The sequence below is a fragment of the Antrostomus carolinensis genome, unplaced genomic scaffold (genome assembly GCF_000700745.2).
Source record: "Antrostomus carolinensis isolate BGI_N321 unplaced genomic scaffold, ASM70074v2 scaffold17326, whole genome shotgun sequence".
In the NCBI taxonomy this organism is placed as follows: domain Eukaryota; kingdom Metazoa; phylum Chordata; class Aves; order Caprimulgiformes; family Caprimulgidae; genus Antrostomus; species Antrostomus carolinensis.
This window is the reverse complement of record NW_010321334.1, coordinates 15524-33314: the sequence shown is the minus strand read 5'-3', so window position 1 is coordinate 33314 and position 17791 is coordinate 15524. Positions and strand designations below refer to the sequence as shown.

At 43.9% G+C, this 17791-nt stretch overlaps 2 protein-coding genes across 2 annotated transcripts in view; one reads left to right on the top strand and one right to left on the bottom strand.

Moving 5' to 3' along the window:
• Positions 1-34: 34 nt before the first annotated feature.
• Positions 35-640, top strand: MARVELD3 (MARVEL domain containing 3; the record flags this gene model as incomplete). Its single annotated transcript, XM_010169898.1, has 1 exon — positions 35-640. A coding segment is annotated over one exon (606 nt), but the record flags the coding sequence as incomplete, so codon positions are not given.
• Positions 641-6103: 5463 nt separating this feature from the next.
• The window catches only part of PHLPP2 (PH domain and leucine rich repeat protein phosphatase 2), a 27091-nt gene continuing 15403 nt past the window's right edge, over positions 6104-17791 (bottom strand). Inside the window, exons 7-18 of the mRNA XM_010169897.1 lie at positions 17740-17791; positions 16860-17062; positions 16295-16355; positions 15469-15564; positions 13288-13443; positions 12332-12532; positions 10732-10894; positions 10109-10239; positions 9607-9717; positions 8986-9174; positions 8620-8851; positions 6104-7243 (exon numbers count right to left, since the gene is read on the bottom strand). The exon at positions 17740-17791 is cut by the window's right edge and continues 227 nt beyond it. Of these exons, the coding sequence (XP_010168199.2) occupies positions 6104-7243; positions 8620-8851; positions 8986-9174; positions 9607-9717; positions 10109-10239; positions 10732-10894; positions 12332-12532; positions 13288-13443; positions 15469-15564; positions 16295-16355; positions 16860-17062; positions 17740-17791 (2735 nt within the window). The remainder of the gene's footprint in view (positions 7244-8619; positions 8852-8985; positions 9175-9606; positions 9718-10108; positions 10240-10731; positions 10895-12331; positions 12533-13287; positions 13444-15468; positions 15565-16294; positions 16356-16859; positions 17063-17739) is intronic.

The following is a 17791-nucleotide window of genomic DNA, read 5'->3' as shown; positions in this document are numbered from 1 at the left end:
CAGCCTCGCCCTCGCCCTTCTCCTTCCAGCCTGCTGCCAGACGGTGGAAGCGCTGCTCGCCCTTCTGATCCTGGTCTGCAGCTCCGTGTCCTACGGCTCGACGGGAGGTTACACCGGCCTTCCCAGCCTGGGGGGCATCTACTACTACCACTACGGTGGCGCTTACAGTGGCTTTAGTGGAGCAGACGGGGAAAAAGCCCAGCAGCTTGACCAGCGTTTCTACCTACTAAAGCTGCCGATTGCAAGGGCAGCGATGGCCGTGGGAGGGTGTCTCCTGGTCTTTTCTTGCCTTCTCGTTTTGGTTGGTGTTCTGCAGTTACCATGGCATTTCCCGGCATGGCTGGGACTTGAGTGCATCCTGGACATAGTGATTGCAATAGGGATAGTGCCTGCTCTGTACTATTTCTTCCATTTTCTCCTGGGAGTTTATAATTCATCAGTGTGCAAAGAGAGAGAGCAGCTTTATCAAAGCAAAGGCTATCAGGGCTTTAGGTGCAGCCTGCATGGGGCAGAGATTGCCGCTGGCCTCTCAGGCTGCATAGCTGTCGTGGTGTACCTGCTTAGCGCAGGCTTAGCTGTCAAGGGGTACAGAACAGTTCACAAACTGAAAGAGAAGCCGGTACAATTATATGAGCTTTAGAATGATTCCTCTGCTCCAGTAACAGTCATGATTTTTGCCAGCCTCCTTACTGAGACAAAGCAGTGTGCTTTTCCTTGTTTCTTAATGCTGCAGCAGAACACACACTATATAGCTCTAAATATGGTGGAGTCAAGCTGTTCCTAACTTGCATTTGCATTATTGAATTATTAGTGGACACAAGGTTTGTCTTCATCTGCTGGCTGATCTTTTAGTAGAGAATGAGCATCCTCATGTAGATGAGCAAGCTGCCTGCTTCACAGGTAGCCTTTCCCTCCCCTCTGTGCAGTGTCTTGTTCTCCTCCAACAAGGTCTTGCTACAAGTACTGCTAGTCACTGTGGGCAGTGACTGTTCACTGAGAGCAGAGCTCTTCTAAATGAGTGATTGAAGCCAATGGTTGTGGCAGCTAATTATTGCTTTCCTGTAGGTGTCTTGGAACTAACAGGGCAGTTTGAATGTGGCATTTGTACACCCATCAGAGAATGCTGAAATAAACTTGCAAAATGATGAATACACTCAGCCTAATTTGTGACACAAATGAAAAAAAAAAAATTCAAAATCTCCTGGGGCGCATTCTTGTATGAAATGGTCTTTTATAACTTTTATACAACAGTTCTGCTTAAAAAGATGCCCTGAGTTGGGAAAAATCATACAAAAGCTTTAAGAGCTCAAACAGGTGGTTTAAGATAGAAGTATATTGTTTTCAAAATACATTTTTAATGTATAAGTTGGGGAAATTAGATGTTGCTCTTGTATTACTTATTAAAATAAGGGTAAAATTTAAATTTCATATAAGTTTTTTTAAAAAAGTAACAGGAAAAGAAGTAGCACTAGTGTCATAAAACCATGCCTTAGAATGAAATGTCACTTCAGAGCAGTGCCCACTATGTGCATTGTCCGTATGAAGACTGAACTGCCACTGTCTCACAGACCAGTTCTGCCCAGATTAAAAAAAACCCTCAAAACCCAAACACCATCTAAACATATCAGAAACATGCTTTGTCTTGGATATATCTCCATTTTCACTGGCATCAGTGATTAAATCCTCAAAATTACCAAAACCATGGGATGTTGTTGGAACTAGAGATAGAGAAGTAAACAAATGCTAAACAGGAACACACCAGGTACTCTGGGATTTGTTTGATTTCTCCTCCCTTTCAGAAGCTAGATGCATGTTGTGTTTCAGTATAGGGATTTATGTGGACACTCCACTGTGGTCCTATTTCTTCTAATGAGTCTGTATTTCCTGCTTGCTGCAGCTGCTTCTAGAAAGCTGTACAGTACTATTTAGAGCAAGCTCACAGGGCAGGATTTCTTTGTCAGGACACAGAAACCTGCCCAATAATTGGTACGAATTCCACCCTCATAGTTCTTCCTCATAGCTTTGGTATGGAAGGCTGATGAGTGAGGCAGCACACATTGCTCAGTGGAGTAGACCCTACAGCACAGCTACTGCTAGCGCTGGAGGGAATTTGTGCAGTAACAGAATCAGAATATATAGTTAGATTAAAGTAAAAATCTTTATTGCTAAATCAGATGAAAAGTTGATCCAAAATTATTCTTCCTTCCTGGACTGCTCTATACAGCTGAATAAAGAATCGATGGAATAGTGTTTTCCAGCAGTCTTACATCATTTGCCTCTCCAAAGCAATACATAGACCACAGTGCTGAAGGTGCATTCATTGGACAACCTAACTCCCATACATGATGAAAACAGGGATTATTATAGGTGCATGGTAGAGTGGGATACAGAAAATACTCTTAATTTTTAAAACAAAAAACCATGAAAAAAGATTATTTAATAAACAGTTGATGTGCTGCAATATTTCTTTAGGCTGCACTGGGTCATAAGAATCAAGTTTAAAAAAAGGTGACATTTTAAAATGTGAAAAAAAAAGTGGAAAAACACAGTTGAGTCTTCATACAGCAGTGGAACAGTAGACAATGATTGCACAAAACCAAAGAGGCGAACCTACTGCCTGAGGAAGGCCTTTGGCAAGTGACACAAAAGCAATCACCATCCAGAAGGAGTGCAGAAACTCCTCAAGTCCAAGGGCCTTGGGTGTGGCTAAATGTCCTGTGTACTAGGAGATTACAGACCTCACAGTAGCCTGTCCCCGAGAAAGGGAAATACTCCTTGCTGCAACAGGATTTTACACTCCCATCTAGTTGAGGATTCTGATCAGGTCCCAGCAATCTGTGGTGCTGCCTCCACCAGGCTTGTTCCTGGTGCTGGGAGCAACTTGGGAGGCTATCCCTTATCCTTAACACTTGGGCCCCAAGTACTCGTCACTGAACAGAACCTTTATGGGTTCCTTTTGCAGAAGCCTTTCTGGACAGGGCAGAGCAGAGAGGTCATTGCCTTTAGAGTACCTGTTCTTGGCAAGCATGCTCATCAGCAGAGCCAGAATTACTAAAGAGATGGACAAACCAACTCACCAGTCTAACCTGATCTTGGCTGCATGCAGCATGGCAGGTCTGGCATTGCTCACTGATGAACCCAAGCTGAGAACCTCAGCCCCCAAGCTGAGCAAGTCTGTTGACGAATGGGACATTCTTAGCGGTGTGGCTCTGTGGAGATGATGTATCTGTGCAAGAACCACATATAAAAATCAGAGAAGAGACTGGAGGAAAACAGGGAAAGAACTGGGAAAACATTTCTTATCCCCCTACGATGAGTCCTTCACTAGGCTTGCCTGTTCATACCTGTTCCACCTACAGCAGTGCTCCTAGGGGGCTTGAAATCTAAGGTGGTGTTAACAAGTAAGGCAAGGAAGACAAAGGAGAAGCTTGCTGCTTCTAGGGAGGCAGGAAAACAAAAGGTGGTGGTGGAGGGAAGCACTGAGGCTGTGCTGCCCAGAGTAAGACAAACAGTTCATAATATCAACTTAAGCAGAGAAAGCTGTGGACTCTAGTGTAAGAGAACAAGCCATGTTCTGCCATCACAATTCACACTCACACGAAATAGGAGCTGGCCATATTAAACTACCTTTCTGTTTCAAAACCAGAAACAGCACTGGACAAAAAGGCTGAGCAGGAATTCCTTGCATCCTATTCTGCCACTGCCATGAAGAGCAGCACCTCAGAATCTGCATGCTCCATTGCAGAGCTTTATTTTACTTAGTCCTTCCCCACTGAGCTAGGTAGAGCCAATCATGACTAACTCCCTGTGACAATGCCAACTCTCCATGCAATGCTACTGATTCAGATGGCCAAGGACCCATTGGATTTTCCACATCAGTGCAAAGAATAGAGAAATGATTTACATTAATATCTGCCACTCTCCTAGTGCAAGGTTTGTCACAGTCTCAGAAAGAAGAGTATATTTCTGCACCAGCCCCATACTCAACAGAGGCTGCTTTGCAGCCCTGTCAGGTATCAGAAAATGTTGGGCTGGGCACAGATATTTGGTAAAATTATCACTGGTGACAGAATTAAGTTACAGTCAAATACACTGGGATGAGCCTTTTCTGCGTACTTATATTAAGAAAACATGAAAGAGATTTGGGGTTTATTTTTGAATCTTTTCTGCTGTTGTTTCTCTGTTGAAGGGATTAAAATGCTGCTGTGATTCTAAGAATTAGCTTTTCTCTCCATTTCCAAATGAAACAAGCATTTAAACAGCCAAAATTTGTGAGAGTTTAAACTTTGGAAGAAGTTGGGTTGTTTCATGATTACATTGTAATTAGCACAAGGTAGATCCTAAAATGTTGCTCTCTCATGCATGGTAAAAATACATTTTTTTTCCTAGTGAGAAGAAATTCAAGGTGCTTTGAAATCTCAGTAAAACTCTGTTAGAACATTTTGTCAAAAGATCTATATTGACAGAATCCCACAAGTAGTCTGCACAGTATTTCCTTCTGAGCAAGGCCAGAATTTGATCCAAAAATATACAACTCAAGGCCCTCCGAGCTCTTGAGAAGAAACTTTCAAGTTTTCCTCATAAATATAATTAATAAAGAAGAAAAGGCACTAGCCCACATTACAGTCAGGATCACTGCACCACTGACATGACCAGGGCAGCTGCTTTCCAGCTGTCTGCCAGCTAAGGAAGACAGATCTGCATGCTACAGGGGCTTTTAACAACCCTTACACAGGATGATGACGTAGGCAGACCAACTTACACGCTGCGCCAAAAATCCTAATGGAAACATGATGCGTCTATGGAGTGCAGACTGGAAAATTCACCATTAGTGGGGCTGTTTTCAACGTCTTTTCCAGTGCTGATAAAGATGTTAAGGTGAAAAATTTTATTCTCCCTTTTGCATTGAAAGCTAAGCAGGAAAAAGTATGCTTTCACCTTGTTCCATAGCCAAATTGGGCATGTACCATGAAACGCAGGCTGCTGTGGATTTGGAATCACTCCTGTTTTCAGAGGCAAGCAAAGACGCTGTAGGTGATGGCGCAGAGGTTTATGTTGGTGGAACAGAGACTGAATGCTTCCCTGGCCTATGAAGGGCAGCCCCACTGCTCACAAGCCTTAGAGCAGCATACCACTGCTTACCAGTTGGTTTCTTCTTAGACTGGGTACCTCACCGAAATAAGCATGAGCTCTGGGTTTCACCTCATGTCTTCTGGATACAGGAGGCCTCCACTGTGAAGCATCCATGATGGAGGTGGCCGAGTTGCTGCTGAGGTGCTCCGCAGCTAGAAGCACTAGCTCTACATATTACTTTAATCCATGACTCCAGAGCTGATCTTTCCTGTGCTCCATGTAAAATGCATCAGCAGGCACCCGCTTACCACTCAGCTATGTATTTTCTCATCCTGCATAGGCTGATCCCACAACCCTCACCAGTGCTCATCAGAACACTGCGACCCCAAGTCCTCCACTGCCCTAACAATATCCATTGGGAAAAGCCCCCACCACACCACTGTGGAGTGCTCTCTCCCCTAACCCTAAATAATAAAGTGCTGGGCTGAAGGGGAGCAGAACAGCTTTAAGTGCAATCAATAAAAGTGCTGGCAATTAATGTAGGAAACCATTCTTGGGTCAGCTTCATTGCAATGGGCTGTATTCTTTCAACAAGTAACAAAGTCAGGTGCTGGTGGCAGGGAACTACATCAGAAATATTCACAGGACTCCAAACACTGAACACTGCCCCCTCAGCAGCCTCCTCACCCCACACACACATATGCCAGCTCCTGTCCTGCAGGGCTAGCAGAACCTCAAGGAGTTACAGGCAGGTGTTGGAACACCTGTGTTCTTCCTAGTGCTAGCACAATTTCCAGACAGTCCCTAACATGGAGCTCAGTTACTGGTCTGAGGGCTCATAGAACAACTGAGACTCTACAGTGAAAAGTGGACAGCCCAGACCTTAGCACTCCCAATTCTTCCTTGAATCCATTAAGGAAGCAGCAGATGCCTGAACTCCTCACAGATCCCAGCTACCCTTGGAGGGCAAAACAGCCGTTAAGGGACAGAGCTTCCTGGGACAGATGATGTGTGAGCAGTACTTGTAGAGTTACAGAGCTGTGTCAAACTCCTCTAGTAGAGCTGCTGCATGTTCCTCTTTCTTTTCCTGATCTGCTCCATTCTCCTGCTGCTGCTTCATTTGTTCCTTCACTTCCTCCTCCAGATCAGGTGGCACCATAAATTGATCCTCTGGCTCCATCTGGGATGGAGCAGCAAAATAGCCTGTCTTCTTCTTGGGTGCCTCCGTGGCTACCTCGATTAGGTTGAGGCTCTCCTCCAAGGGCACGATGGAGCCATTGGAAAGCTTCTTTCCATAGAGACAGCATGTGGAAAGAGACTTCTGCAGTTCACATTTTTCCTTGACCCCTCTCTGCACAGTGTTACTGTTTACACTGTTCTGTCTCCGAATGATGAGGACAAGCCCAGAGTCATCCTCTGGCCCTGGAGCAGAGGAGCTGTACTCTGCTGCAGGAGGTTCAAACTCCAGCCCCTTTCCTTTACAGCAGTGGATGTCCACCTCTACCTCCACTTTACTGCCATTTGTCATCACACCTTCCACAGGCTGCTCATCATCACTATCCAGACCATTGTCAGACTGGTTGCTAGAGAAGGTGGCACTGGAAGGTTGGCGCTGAAAGATGTTTGAGGAGGGCACAGGATGTAGGCTGCAACGTCGCTCTTGCCGTGGTAGCAAACTGCCATCAAGACCAACAGCACTGTGTTCATCTGAAGCAGTAGAGCCCACCTCACTGCTAACCTCAGAAGCAGACAGTTCACTGCTGAACTCTGAAGCAATCCCACTGCTAGATGAAGGTGTTGCTGGCTTGGTGGTGGTGGAACTAAATCCCCCAGGACCTGGCAGAGTGAGGCCATGCATCTCACATGTGCAGCTGTCCTCACTGATGTTCAGACACACCACCATTGCACCTACATTGTCTTGGCAACCGTAGCTTTGGGCTAAAGTGCAGAGTTTCTTCGCAGCAGCTAGCGGGTCATGTAGGTGGCGCACAGCTGAGACAGCCTCTGTATAAGAAAGGTGTTCCCAGAGAGCTTTGTTCCCAAGAAGCAGCAGCTCATCTTGTACAGTCAGTGGAATGGAATTGACATGTGGTTTGGGCAGGATCCAAGGATGCAAGTATGTGCAGCCCAGCATCCGAGTACAGCAAGTCACACCATTGACCTTATTGTCCTGCAGACAAGAGAAACAAGGCAGTAGCATTAATCATTTGGAAAGCAGTCTTTCCACTGCCCATATACTGGTTTGGAGCTTTGAGAAATGCCAGTGCACAGCATAGGCAAAAGGGATCTAGGTCCAGGTACCACAGCACAGGCATTCACTGTATCCAGTCATCAGGTACAGTAATCACCCATCACTCATGCTGGCAATAACATATTTATCCCACATGGCTTTTTGTCACATTCTGAAGAATTGCAGCAAACTATTCTGAAATGCACAGCTAGACTGCCTGCAGCACATTGATCGGAGAATCTCACTCATGTGTCTTATGTGAAACTTATTTTTTCAGTATGAACGAGATAGTGACTTTTTAATTTCTCATTGCAAGGCAGATTATCCAGACATTATATTCCATCCTTCCTGTTCCTGCTAGATAGTCCCCAGCCACCCTGGCACTAGTCTCCTGGGTAGAAAATAGCCCACAGCCCTCAGTCCCTTTTCCAAGTCAGTGTATACAGAGTACACAGCTTCCCCAGTGTTTTGAATTTAATTTCGGTGTTATTAATTTCTGTATCCTCTGGCTGTTAAATGTTGCTGCTGCTGCAAGTATTAAAAACCAGCAGAGGACACAAGCAGGGAAGTCTCTTTAGACAATGACCTGATACTTTTTAAAAGACCCACTGAGCATAAAACTAATACAACTGGCACTGATTTCTCAGATCTTCACTGACAATGTATTTTCCAGTTCTTTGGAACTTCACTGTTACTTCCAAGTTTTTAGAAAGCTAACCTTTACAGAGTTCTCCTGAAATAATTTTAATACTTTAGCATAAAAACAATGAACATTTCTGTCTTTTTTTGTCTTAAAATTTTAACCTGTGATATACTTTATATCCATGTTCTGCATGTCTCAAGGGCCACTAATCTTGTACCTTCACTAAGTAAAACATAGAAGAAATCCAAAGAGAGGTAACTCGAATAACACTTTTCAAGAAGCACCCACCCATTTTGTGGGTTTTGAGACAAGGTGACTTCCCAGACCCTGCTCTGTTCTTCAATGGCTCCTCTCCACACTCACCCAAGTCATGCACAGTATTATGGACCTCCCCTCCTTTAGCTATCCCACCTGTTTTCTTTCCTCCCTTTCTCCCCAAGCCATCCTTGGTATCCCGTACCTGTAGTTCTCAGGCCATAACAGGTGTTTTAGGAATATGTCATTCTGAATAGCTAATCAGCAAGAGAATCAGAGCAGGAAGCATCAGACAAGTCACTCAAACACCTTCATGCCATGCTCTCCCCTGTAGTATTGTGCAGGCAGCAGAACTCATGTATTTGTACCAAGCTTTTACGTGAGGGTGGAAGCTGAAGTGAAGAGGGTCCAGACTAACCTCTGTTATAATGGCTTTTTGCTCCTTGACTCTCTTGGCTTCTTCTGAACATTGTTCAAGGCTGAAGACTTTGGAGAGAGGCAGTGGTTTTCCACTTCGGCACAGAATGGCTTGGCACGTCCCCACATTGGCCACCGTCAGAGAAAAGTTGCTGGCTGGATCAGTCACATCATGACGAATATAGCAAAGGACAGCAGAGGAACCCAGCTTCTGCCCAGCCATGCCCAGCTTTCTGTTGGAGGAGAAGGTGTAGGAAGGCTCCAGACTCCAGTGACAGGGATTCGGGAGGGCTGCCTCACCCCACCTAACCCATTAAGTGATATACCTATGCAGGTCCCACCAGAACCAGCTTGCTCACTGTCCTACCTGTGGGAGACCAAGAAGGTGTTGGACATGAACATGGTGCCTGACTGCTGTACCTCCTCCAGGAGCACATCGGCCATGGTGCACTGCAGCAAGCGTGGCAGCTCCTCATTCTTGTCACCATCAAACATGCCATAAACAGCCTCCACCCCTTCTGCAAAGCTCCCCAGTGCCAAGGATGACACACACAGCCTGTTAGAAAAGCATACAAGCAAAGTTAATGTGTCTCAAAAGATTACATGGTCCCCAAAACCACAGCCATCAGGCATCTTATCATGAATGCTGTTCTCAAAGAGCAGCAAAGCCACTGTCCCATGTCATGTACAGCTGCAGTTTATTATTGAACTCACAAACCCTCCTTGACCACAGCCAAGGAGGCAAGACAAAGAAAAAGCATCCCTGCTAGGGTGGGAAGCAAAGTCCAAGCATCCCAGGACAAGTGTGAAAACTGAGGGTAAGGACAATGTGGAGACCTGAGTTACCAAGACTTAGCACGAGATCTGGAGAGACAGAGGGATGGATGAGCTCTTGAGCAAAATGAGTCTGCTTGGTGCTCAGCAGTGCACTCCACCTAACAGCCTGAGAAGACAGCAGTGTCAGCATCCAGCAGACCACAATACTCACTTATTTCTTTGGCCTGCCATCTCAGCTACTCCATGACTCCAGAAGGTAGAAGTGAGTGCTGAGTCTGCCAAGAGGGAGGGCTTGGTATCAATCTTCAGTGTGGCAATGTGACTACAAAGAGAGAAGAACAGAAGTTATTCTCTCCTAGACCCCGCGGAACAGCTTGTGGCCAAAGCACCTTATGCAGTTTTAGACAGCAGCCTGTGGAAAGAAATGCACCAAGGAGAGGAGTTTAAGGTCTTGGCCTTCTGGAGATACCTGGCTACTTATGCCAGAGACAGCTGGGAGAACCTCATATCACCTGAGAAATTGTTTGCTTGCTCTGATGCTTTGGACCCAGACTTTACTTCCTACAAGACAGAAAGCTTCAGCTGCCTCAGGCAGAGAACTTTATAACATTATGCAGTGCTGTGAAACACACTTTACTACCCCATTTCCCACCCTGGGAAGGTTTACCCTTCCCTGTGCAGGTCATTACTGAGTTAGCATCTCCATGGCTCACCTGAAGATGTCCAGTGTCTTGTGTTCTAGCACCAGGTTTGTGTTTCCACTCAGGTCCAACTCTTGCAAGGCACCTGGCAGTGCCTCAGGGATTAGGATTTCAGTTAACTCATTGCAACTCAAGTCCACAAACTGCAGTATCAAAAAAAAGCGCACAATGACAAAGAAAATACTCTCTGTTCTCTCATGTAATCAGTTCCTCCAGTGCTCCTTTCCAAATATCGTATGACCCCACTACTGACTGTATCTCACAAATAGGTCATGAAAATGGTATGACCTATCAGTAGAAGAACAATTTATAAGCAGCAAATAATTATAACCTGTAGTAACCAGGATTCCAATACTGAAAGAAGAGGTCACACTAAAGATAACAGAAGGCCTATACATACAAACCTGCCTAGCTACGTAACACTCCCTGCTGTCTCAAATGGTAAACCAGAAATACACCAAGTCAGAGACAGATGGTGAAGATGAATGAGAGATGAGCCATCTTTGATCAGCTCTGAGAGGCAACAGATATAGAAATACGTATTCTGGGATCTCCAGTTCCTCTCCTAGCAGTTACTCTTTAATCTCCAACCAAAACTTTACCCTGCTACCTCTTTACCTTCTCCATAAGAATACCTGAATACGGGGCAAATGCAGGATCTCTGGAAAGATGCTGATTTCGTTAGAGTGCGCAATAAGTGTATGAAGTAGCTTGCAGTTTGCCACTGTTGTGGGAATTGTTTTCAGTTTGTTGCCACTCAGATTAAGCTCTTCCAAGTGTTCCAGTTTACTGAGTTTGCTGAAAGAGAAACAAAAATCACTATACCTTATAGGCAAGAACTTGTCACTTTTTGAATCTGTGGATAAGGTATCCATAGACACTGCCCTTGAAGCTACATTTCTAATTTACCAAGAGTCCTAATAGATGCTCTAATAAGAGCTCAGGATCCCCAAGCTTGGCTTGGATTTATACAACAGACAGATCTCTTCACCTCTAACTTCTAAAGCACTAAAGCCAAAGATTGTATTGTCTTAATTTTAAAACTGGCAAAAAATAGCTAAGTTGTGGCAAGGTACTTTGTAGGAATAAACAGATTTACATGAAAATGTTTGTTTTGCCTGACCAGTGCGAGGAAGAATCATGGCAAAGCTTGCACAGATGCAATCGATACTGAATTAATTATGCTGACATAACAAAAAAATCTCCTTAAAATCTTTGTGCTAATGCAACAGAATTTGCTGGTTTTTATGAGACTACAAATTAAGAAGACACAGAAGTCTACAAGTACAGCACTAGCACTCTACTATAGTCCAAAGAAAATCTATTTGATACGCCAAAACTGGATTGCGGAAGATATTAAAAAGTAATAACGAATTAAGAATTCAGTGTAAGTCCTTCTAGTAGGGTTCTGTGGGGAGGCACTTTTGATTCAATGACAGTCAATAGATCAGTGATTAATAAGAAAAACATATACACTCTCACCGAATTACACCAGTAAAATCTGCAGATAAAAAATGTGGTGGAATCTCAGTTTCAACATATAGTAATACGAACTATTTAGTAACATGAACTTACCTTAAGAGCATGTGATTTAAATTAGCTAAGTAACATTATGCATATAGGAACTTGTACAAGCTGGAATTAGAGAGGAAACAATCCTCAGAGATACGGCTCTGAAAAGGCTCGAGTCAGATTAACAGGTACTCAGAACAGAACAGTGTATAAACATGTCACATATGTTTATACATGTCACAAAGGGGACTCAAGTAGAAACTCGCAACCAACAATATCTCCTTATGATTTTCAGTAGAGCAGTGTCCAAGTTCTACTGTCAAATCATAAACCTGGTACGTAAATTAACAGATTAAATTATATGACCTGCATCGGTCAGAAGTTCAGACAAGTCTGACTGAGGCTCTTCTGGCAAGACTGAGAAGTGAGAAAACACAGCATGGCAAGCTGCATGCCAGTAGCACTGAAGTTGTGAAGAAATACTGCCCCTATCCCCACAGACACATCCAGCACAAACAGGAGGACAGGAACCATTGCAGCCAACAGTACCCTGTGCCAGTCCCCCTTAACATGCTATTCTTCCGTGTGTGTGTGTAGGAAGGCAGACTTTTATCATCAAGCCACAGGGAGAGAATCTTGCTTTGACACCAATTCATGTACAACTGCAGTAAGGCAGGCAACGTGCTCCTGGTGAGCACTATCTCACCCATCAGCCTTATTTACCTTGCGGGGAAAGTCTGTAGGTTGTTGTTTGCCAGATGCAGGATCCGTAGGCTTGGGTGTCCCACCAAGACAGGGATGCATTGATCTGTGAGGTTATTATTGGTCAAGTAAAGCAGCTGCAGCACACTCAGACTCTCCTCCCCGGCACATGCAGAAGGCAAGGACTCCAGGCTGTTTGCAGATGCATTCAGGTACCTGAGGCTAACCATAGCAAGTACAAAAAATCAGACTTCACATCAACTAAACCACTCCACTAGCAGTAGGAAAAGGAGCTATACAAATGTCAGTCTGGACAGAGCACCGGCATGAGGCGGCCACACAACACAGTGTAACATCCCTACTCATATTAAGATTTACAAATCTACTAATAACTTATTAGCTGTATAGCACTGTGGATGCACATAGCATTTTACAGTAAACAGTGAGTACTGAAGAGCCTGTGGAGGGGGTGGGTAACACTGGTGGAAACAGACTGCAAAAACTCTTACTCAGAGTCTTTAAAAGAAGGGTAGACTCATGTCTGAATAGTTAAGAAGAGTTCTTCATTTGTAAGGGTCTCTCTTGCTGCTCCCCAATGACCTGATATACTTTCTGCGGTAATATCTGGAAATATGTATGGCTTTTTTCCTTTGCACCTGAATTTATGCATTACTTTTAAAGAAAAAGGCAGTAACATCATCTTAGAAACAGTTGCAACCAAAGCTAATTCTTCGGTTGGCTGTTTGGTTAGGCAAACCTCTGTTTTCCAGTAGTTAAACAGTAACATGGACTGATTATCTCAAATGAGCTTGATGACTTCCCTCATGGCACCTGAATTACTTCCTCATGAAGCATACACCTCATTATCTCTTATGCAAATGGCACCTTGCAAGGATAGTCACACAGATGCCACCACTATCAGCCGTTACAGCTCCAAAGGTTAATGCAGACAAAAGACGCTTGCTACTGTCACTCACTTCAGAGCCTTGACAAAGAGTGTCTCCGGAAGCTTGGTCAACAGGTTGTGCTGAAGGTCCAGCACCTCCAGTGGAATATGTTCTAGGAGAGGTGGAAGGCTCTGCAGACGATTGTGCCCCACCATCAACTTCCGAAGGCTCAAGCTCCTGAGGATCCTAGAAAGACACAGGGTTTTCTACATCAGCTTGGCTCACTCTTCTTCACATCCATGGAAAGGGGAAAGGTAGTATTTAATCCATTATAATTTGACTGTACAGCAGATAAAAATTAAAATACATTGATCCATAACATGTAAACAATGACAAAGCAGAAAAACACACATGGTAAGGTGCCTCAGTCACTCTGAATGCTTAGAAGTGTATCTACATTTCCCTCTATGCTACTGCAGATCATTTACATGCGATATGAGTCTGTCGTGTGCATATGCCTAGCATTCTCTTAGGCAGGCAAAAAAAAGGGAAGCCACAAAGGATAGATTTAAATGCCTGTTTTCACTTGGAGGCAGAAAGTGCTTCCCCTGTGCCAACTTAAATTCAGAGCTTTAACAGGCTGCTTAGCACTCCTGTATTACTTCTGAGGCTGCTGTCACATTCTCCAGAATTGAGCGCTTATTGAAGGAAGAGGCCTCTATCCCCATGAACTGCAGGGAATTGCTTGCAGGAATTTTAAGGAAGGATATCTGAACATATGCAGACGTAGCCTAGAACCACCCTGCCCACTTGGGTGAGGTGATAATTTGGGACTATATTCTGAAAGGCCTGTACAGAATAGCTTTGAAGCATGAAATGGCAAAGCTGCATTAGCGCACTGCTCTGTGCAGGCCAATTCATTCAGTTTCTTTCTGTATGCTGTGGTTTCTTAAAGCTAATTATACTGGGAAGAAAAAGCCATTCAAATGCAGATACACCAATTTCCTTATTCAAGCTTACTCATCCAGAGTTGGCTTGGGTATCTCCACTCAACACTGTCACACACCACTTTGATACAATTCTGTTTCTGGATAACTAAGTGTAAAAGAAAACTTAATGGTGAACTATATCCCCTTATGCAAGGCCCTTCAAACTTTGATCTGCTGGATTAACCTGATCAATGGCTGAAAGTCAATGCTGGCAAAGTTCTAACTGTACACAAGACATACATACAGTGTTGATGACAAACACACAAACGCAATAAATCCCAAATGGATAAAGTAAATTCCAGCACTTAGGAATCTTTAAATCAGCTTGAATTTTTTTTTTTTTTTTTTAAGAATATATATTTCTGTGTCTGAATTCTGCATGGTTTTTTTGCATAATATACTACAAATTTGGTCTTTTTCACCCACTGGCATGGCTAAAATTATTTTTTAAGTTCTCATTATTACATCCTTGTTACATCCTTTTCTCGCTTTTGATGTATATAGTCTTGTCTCTGACAACCATTAGAATGTCACTGCTAAGATCACTTCCTATGCCTGCTGCTTTAACTGCTTCAACCTGCTCTCTGCATTTCTTCACTGCAATCCACCTTTGCGTTCAATTTCGATATCGCTTACCCTAGACACTGTGTCTCGCTCATTACAATCGCATACCCACCAAATACACTTGTTCGGCTAAGAACACCTGTGCTTTGCTTCTTCCCATGATATCCCTGATACCTTGGAGAAGTCATTATAAACATCTACAAAACTGGATTAGTTCTTGGGTCCCCTTTACCACATTTCTGTAGAAACTGAAAGGGAAATAAGGAGAAAGGAGTTTGCTGATGATGTGTTGTGAAAACTACCTTTGAGATCAACTATATTGTATCTTTGCAATAACGCCCTATGAAAGGTAACAGGTGAAACCACTGCAGGGCAATGCAAGGCATATTAGGGCCTCACCTATGACCTGCATTCACAGACACTATGGTAACACAAACAAATCATAGCAGTGTGTTCTATTTCAGATGCAAACAGCTGCAGTAGAAGCCAGAAGCATAGGATGAAATTACCTGGCCTCTGCTATTCAAGAAGCTGATTTGGAAGTCAGTTCTTTCCACAATCTGAATACAGAGTATTTTTGATGCTGCACAGAGAAAGTACGTGGATTATATCTCTGCACAACAAAGAATAAAGCAACTGGAATAGCACTGCTTCTCTCTCTCCAGCCAGCTCACCATACAAGAAAGCTCAGCTTTGTGTAAAAAGGAGGTTTGGTTACCTTGATGGAAGCTCCCCAAGGAGGTTGTAGCTCACATCCAAAACTTCCAGTTTCTTTGCTTCACAGACCCAGTCTGGGACACACTGCAGTTGATTGCTGAGAAAAGCAAAAGGGAAAAGCTAGACAGCAGCACTCCATATGGAATATACCCCCGTTTGAATGCTGCATGACATTAGTGACAGCCAAACCAAAAACAATAGGCAGAAAATGAGTAACTATTTGAGCTAGTCACATGGAATTTACCTCATGGCTAGTTGTGTAATGCAAACTGAGCTGGTGCATGATTGGTAGAGAGTACTGATGCACGGCTCTGCTGATCAGAGCCTTTTGTTTACAGCGCTGACATCAGCAGAACGGGCACCCCTACGCTATCCTGCTGTCCTGCTTCAACCCAGAACTGAAGCAAAAGGTGATGAGGTCCTGTATCTTCCAGGTCTCGCAATGCTGCTTCAAGGGCAGCTGTAGGCAATGAAGCAGAGATCACCGGCAGCTACTCTAAATGTTTGCTCCACAAATTCCCATCATTCAGCCCAGTAAGCTGCCTCAAGTTCAGTAGTCCTTGCTTGGCTTTTTTTGCTGACTCTAGCCTACAGCTGAAGGACAGCCAGTCATCTAGACAGGTCATACTGGTTCAGAGGGACTTCTGGTCTGGTGAACTTTCACCATTCTTCAGTGCTGGGGTTTCCAGTTCTGTTGCGAAGATACAGTGCCTTCCCTCAATTGCTCTCAACTCTTTCAAAAGCTTAAAAACTCCAGAAAATTTTGGTATAAAACAGCAAAGGTGTCCAGATATTTGCTTTATATTCTGTGGTGTATAGTCACTTACTGAGAGAGTTCTAGACGTGTTAGTTGACCAGGAACCGGATAAATATTGACAGCTGTCAGATCTGATGAAGTAAAGCAAATAATTATGATTGTAGAGCTTCAGAGGGAAAACTGCACAGAGAAATAGACTAACTGGCAAGTGAGACTCATAGTCTTACTCCATGGATACTCAAGGTCCCTACTCATCCTTCCCAAGACAGAGTTCACACTTTATACATCTGCCATATGGCACTACAGCTTCTCACTATCTCGTTTCTCTGTCTGCCACATGGGGCACTAGAACAAAGGAAAACTGCACTTTTATTCGTGGACTCTCAAACAGATCTCACTGGAAAACTAATTCCTTGGATACTAAGTCAACACCACAATCTCCCCTGTTACACAGCCTGTATACATACATGCACATGTGATCCCTAGGAACTGACCCCAAAAGACCCATCTCACACGGTCTCACTACTGTAACATCAGTGTAAGTATTTTTTAGTGTAGGTGAGGGCAAAGAGCTGTTTTCCTTTGTTCTCAGGGCTTGAAGGAATAAGGTAGGTCAAGAAGGTAGAGAGACATACAATTGTTGTTGGCATAGAGGGCCCGAAGGGAGAAGCCACTCAGCGTCAATTCCTTCAGCTTATTCCGCTCACAGTGCAGCTGTTCCAGGCTGATCAAGGAGCTCAGATCTAGATCTGTTATTTGATTGTCTCGTAAATCCAGGTAAGTCACAGATTTATTCCCCTCCAGAGTGTCAGCTGCTGCTCTCTTCAGGTTGTTCAGCCTAAACATTCAGAGACAAGAGTTACAAAATCAGAAAAATAGGACATTGAACACTGGACATCAGTAAGAAGAGAAGAAAGAAGAGGAAAAGAGTTCTGGTGAAGGCTAATGCCAAAGGTGAGCACAGTGAAATGTGTGAGGAGCAATGCTGGATTTCAGGCAGTGAATATAAAGAAAAAATTTCCTGTGTCTGCACTGTGATGTGAAACCATCTTACTTATTCCCCAGTGTTTAAGAGATTCTGAAGACCAGTCTAGAAATGAGAAGCTAGGCCAAGGGACAGCTGCTTTGCACTGACACAGGAAGCTAATGCAGAGACTAGATACCAGACTGCCTTGCCACAGACAAGAAGTTCTTTGTCCCTTTCTGAGAGCTCTGCAGTTGGCAGCCTGGAGAATCAGGATCATAGCTCTGGTGGGGCCAGGCGGAGGCAAAAAAGGGTAGGAGAGATCAAAGAGCTACTGAAATTCATGGTAACAGCATATCAAAGGAGAAAACTAGAGGACTGAGTCACGTTCAGTAGCTTCAGGCATTGCTCAGGTAACCTTGTTTCTCTTAATTGAATTCTGCACGCCCTCAGAAACAGAACTCCCTAAAAGCCAAAGAACCAGTGAGAAAAAAAAAAAAATTACACCTAGCTTATTGCAAAATGTACTAGAAGTTACACAGCTCCTCTGCTGTAAATGGAAATTAGCAATCTGGTTTATATACATATGCAAGTCTCCTCCCT